This window comes from Rhincodon typus, chromosome 5 (genome assembly GCF_021869965.1).
Source record: "Rhincodon typus isolate 14 chromosome 5, sRhiTyp1.1, whole genome shotgun sequence".
Taxonomy (NCBI): domain Eukaryota; kingdom Metazoa; phylum Chordata; class Chondrichthyes; order Orectolobiformes; family Rhincodontidae; genus Rhincodon; species Rhincodon typus.
Window position 1 is genome coordinate 110,402,013 of NC_063336.1, and position 4,814 is coordinate 110,406,826.

General features: G+C 43.9%; 2 protein-coding genes across 5 annotated transcripts in view; both read left to right on the forward strand.

Moving 5' to 3' along the window:
- Positions 1–4,102, forward strand: part of LOC109918882 (meprin A subunit alpha) — a 17,952-nt gene extending 13,850 nt beyond the window's left edge. Inside the window, exons 11-12 of the mRNA XM_048596595.1 lie at positions 3,412–3,911; positions 4,043–4,102. Coding sequence (XP_048452552.1) covers positions 3,412–3,911; positions 4,043–4,102 — 560 coding nt within the window. The remainder of the gene's footprint in view (positions 1–3,411; positions 3,912–4,042) is intronic.
- LOC109918871 (flap endonuclease GEN homolog 1) overlaps positions 1–4,814 on the forward strand; it is a 96,776-nt gene that overhangs the window by 84,405 nt on the left and 7,557 nt on the right. The window lies entirely within an intron of this gene.

The window sequence follows — 4,814 nt, forward strand, 5'->3', positions numbered from 1 at the left end:
CCCTTCTTCAGAAAATGAAGAAGGGTCTAGGCCTGAAACGTCAGCCTTCCTGCTCCTCTGATGCTGCTTGGCCTGCTGTGTTCATCCAGCTCTACACCTTGTTATCATACAATTCACACAGTTCTTTTGGTTAAGAACAGGTTAACAGCCGGCAAGCAATTCATACAAAGTCTAAAATTCAAGCTCATACCCGCTAGTTTTCCAATGATGTTCCCTGAACAGTCAACAAAAATAGAAGCTAATACCCGAGTATAGAAGTTCATACTGGCCAGCTGTTTTCTCCTAGATCTCATGGTCCTCTCCACACTTCCAAGTGTGGGGTCCACAACTTTGCGAATGTTGCTCTCCAGAACTTGCACTGTTGGCATGCTTAAATCCTTCATTTTTATCCTTTCTCCTTATCTTCCCGAACTGTGGTGTCTTGTCCTTGTTGGTTCTTAGCTCATCTGGCCAGCGGATGTCTTTCCACTATAGGCTCACTCCAAGAACACCATTAAGGTTACCTCAGTATTCTTCCTCCAAATAAAGACTTGCATCTTATGTTATCGTCAGAGCTGATCTGTTTCAAGCTAGTGCAAGCCAGTGGCTGGAGCTTGGGTAACTTCAGTTCATAAGCTTGCTGTTTTTATGTGTGAGCAGCCCCTGGCGAACAGTTCTCTTAGAGCACACACATCCAGCATACCTGCATTGCCTTGCACTGCCCTCTCAGCTAGAGCTGACAGGCTCACAACACTTCTGTATTGCCTTGTTGTTTAGCATAGACCCAAAGCAAGGCAGCTTGCCATAGATATCAGTAGTCATCCATCAAGCTCACTGTGTGTGCTTCTGGAAGATGGCCAAGTTTCAAAGTCTAAGTGGGTTAGTCCTCTCTTAAATCAGTAGGGTGCCTAACACATCAAGTCAAAAATAAGTCTCTAATATCAGTCCAGGGCTTGGACACAGTCATTTGGCTGCTCAGGATAGTCAGGGTCAGGACCCTTTCCATGCGTCAGGCACCCCATCCCTAACCACTGATTTAATGCCTTGGCTCTTCCTGCCCTAATGTTGGGCTGTTTTCACCCTGGCATTAGAGAAAGGGAGGGATTGATTGATATGGAAGTGGGAAGCTGCTAGTGCTGGTGCAGGTGGAAAAAAGATGGTGAGGTGTCCCGAGTGAGTGAGTAAGCAGTGCAGAAGGCAGGTAGGGTTGGAGGTGTGGAGGGATTGGGTATTAAGAGTGAATGAGGGAAGGTGCTGTAGCAGTAGTGAGAAAGATAGAATGTGAGCCTTGGTGAGAGGTATCTGCAGTAGCAGAGATAGAGCGAATGTGAGGTAGCAGAGAGAAGACTCCCCTAGTGGAGCAGAGAAGGTCATTGACCTTTCTTTTTGCACTGCTGGGAGTTCCATTAAATGCCTGTGACCACATTGACCCGGATGGTAACCTCAGAGCAGGGCTGGCAGTGTTTGGTGTTAAGGCCTCCTCTGTCTTCCTGGAAGATAAGGACATCCATCCTCTGCTCCCTGTCCACCTCCAGGTCCCTGTCTCCAAAGTGACTGTCAGTTTCCCCTTATCTGCCATCTCCAGGCTAAATGTCATGGATCCTGCAAGGCACATGTGGAAAACCAGCATTTGACCAAGTGCACAACAGCCTTTCAAAGTTGGCATCAGCGCCAGGGATTCTTGGATATCCTGGCAGTGGCAAGTATGGCTAAGGGCAGGCATGGTGGCTCAGTGGTTAGCACTGCTACCTCACAGCACCAGTGACCTGGGTTCAATTCCACCCTCGGGCAGCTGTCTGTGTGGAGTTTGCGCATTCTCCCCGTGTCTGTGTGGGTTTCCTCTGAGTGTTCTGGTTTCCTCCCACAGTCCAAAGATGTGCAGGCTAGGTGGATTGGCCATGCTAAATTGCCCATTGTGTTCAGGGATGTGTAGATTAGATGTGTTAGCCATGGGAAATGCAGGGTTACAGGGAAAGGGTAGAGGGATGGGTCTGGGTGGGATGCTCTTCGGAGAGTCGGTGTGGACTTGCTGGGCTGAATGGCCTGTTTCCACACTGTAGGGATTCTATGATACTAAGAAATGGAAGCATAGGATGAAAAGGGTGCCATTTGCAAATCCTAGGTAGTTAATGAGTTGAGTTCAGGATGATACAAGAAAAAATTCCCTCCATCAAACTCACCACAGATGATACTTTGCTGATATTTGGTAAGAATCAGATGCCTGAAACTGTGGGCTGAATGTGTAGCTGGTTAAAGAATGGAAGGCTGTTTTTGGATCATTGCAGTGTGTGAAACAGTACTGAGTCCGAATGGTCAGGAAATACAGATCTAATCGTTGTTTTGAGCCATCATATGGATAAATGCGCTGAGTTTAGTGATGACTAAAAAAATGAAAATGTGAAATACTGTTTAGGAAAGTTCAAAACTCCTGTCAAATTTTCACTTTAGTGAAATTCATATCAGATCTATTTGCATTTTATTACTCTTTGATAACGTGTTAGAAAGTATGAACAGTCAATCATTTAAGGGAGATTTAGGAGAGATAGTGGGGAGATCCAGCAGATATGGATGGAGCATGTCTTGAGAAATTGGTTTCCAGTGTCCAATATAGAAGCTTTTTAGAGCCAGCTGTGAACTGTATTTGCCTGGTAGCTCTCTGATTTCCATGTTCAGAATACTCAGTGTCTAATTTGCTCATGGCTAATTTGCTCTAGCGAAAATCTCACCTGCAACCTAGTTAAGAAATGCAGCAAGTTGCTCCCAATGTTGAGATATGCCTCATTGGACTTTTCACACAATTCTGCTGCATTTCTTACTGTAGCCTGTACTGTTCAGGCTCCTATAAATTTCATCTACTTTTATATTTTGTTGTTCATTGATAAGGTGAATAACTAGGGTGGGGGAGTTCAAGACTACGGGGCATATTTTTAAGGTGAGAGGAGTAAGGTTTAAAAAAGACATGAGGGGCAAAGTTTTTACACAGAGAGCGGTTCATGTGTGGAATGAACTGCCAGAGGAGGTGGTGGATACAAGCACAGTTACAACATTTGACAAACATTTGGATAAGTACATGAATAGGAAATGTTTGGAGGGATTTGGGCCAAAACAAAGCTGGTAGGACTAGTTTAGTTTGGTGTGGATTAGTTGGACCGAAGGGTCTGTTTCCATGCTGTATGACTTTATGACTCTGTGTTCAAGAGTCACAAAGCCTTCTAATTACAAATTGATTTGCTTTATTCAAATTCATCCACATAATGTCTTCTATGAATATTTCCCTCACTCAAAGCTACAAATAGCATGGAAGTCCATGGCATCAGTTTTATTAAACTTTTAATTTGCAGTTAGGACTATCACGGTACGTACAGAAACATTTTGAGTTTATAGCAAATATCTAAATTTTTTCACTAAACAATGCTGTTTGCTTTTCTTTAGCCGATGGCAGCCATTCTTGGAACATTGCCCATGTGACGTTTCATGCAAAGGTCAAGTTTCGATATCTCTTTCAAGGTATAGTCGGTAATTCCACAAATTCTACAGGCGGAATTTTCCTGGATGACATCAGTTTTACTGAGACCCGCTGCCCTAATGGTGTCTGGCAAATAAAGAACTTCTCTGCCATTCTTCAAGACAAGAGACTTAACACAACTTTAATAAGTCCACGGTTTTACAGCACTGAGGGTTATGGCTATGGCCTCATTTTGTATCCTCACTCACGTTATGAAAACTACGTGGGGATGTTTTTCCATCTGTGCAGTGGTGAAAACGATGGCATCCTTGAGTGGCCAGCTGGGAACAGGCAAGCTGTTGTCACTATCATGGACCAAGATCCTGATGTCAAACTTAGAATGTCATCTCGTAGAAGTTTCACTACAGATGGACGCGACGTAATGACAGGTGAGAAAATACAACTACATATCTCTAAAGAAATTCCAGTACAATGCTGCAGGGTTGGGACATTTGGGCTTAATAATCTTTTCTTCTCGGTAAATAGGATCCTTTTTCAGCAAACAGTCCAATATATTTTGTGCTAAATGTGTGAAAATGATTGTTAAATGTTAAATAGAGAAGGGAGAATCTCAACAAACCAGCAAAATACAGAAACCTGCATAGCTTCTTGCCATAGTCCTGAGCTCAGATCCTTCTCTAGTTTACCTCCCCTGTTCCCTAATGCCCAATTGGAACTCTTATATCCATGCAACCCACCTCCTGCTCCCACAAACGAATTCACATCAAGCTGCTGATCACCCCACCTCTCTTCCTGGACAGCATGTTAAATAATGTGGTACTCATCAATTTGCTGTCTTTAGTATTGAGTTCAACACCTTCAGATTGTGAACTTACTCCCATTTCTGCCCTTTCTTTTAGCTTTACTTGTTACATTCTCTGTCATCATGTCCTCTCTCCCCTCCCCCCACCCCAGTGGGACTGTCTGTTCTTTCCAGTCTGGCAGTTAGACACACCGTCGTTCTAAATAAAAACGAAAGAATTGTGGATGCTGTAAATCAGGAACAAAAACAAAGTTGCTGGAAAAGCTCAGCAGGTCTGGCAGCATCCGTGAAGAGAAAATCAGAGTTAATGTTTCGGGTCCGGTGATCCTTCCTCAGAAAGACAATGTTAACTCCGTTTTTCTCTCTCTCCACACATGCTGCCAGACCTGCTGAGCTTCTCCAGCTTTCTCTATGTTTGTTCAGGTTTCCTGTGTCCACAGAATTTTGTCTTTATAGGAGCCCTCTCTCTATATATATGTTTGGATTAGCCATGGGGAAAAGCAAGGTTTCAGGGATAGCGTGAGATGCTCTTTGGAGAGTCGGTGTGGACTTGTTGGGCCGAATGGC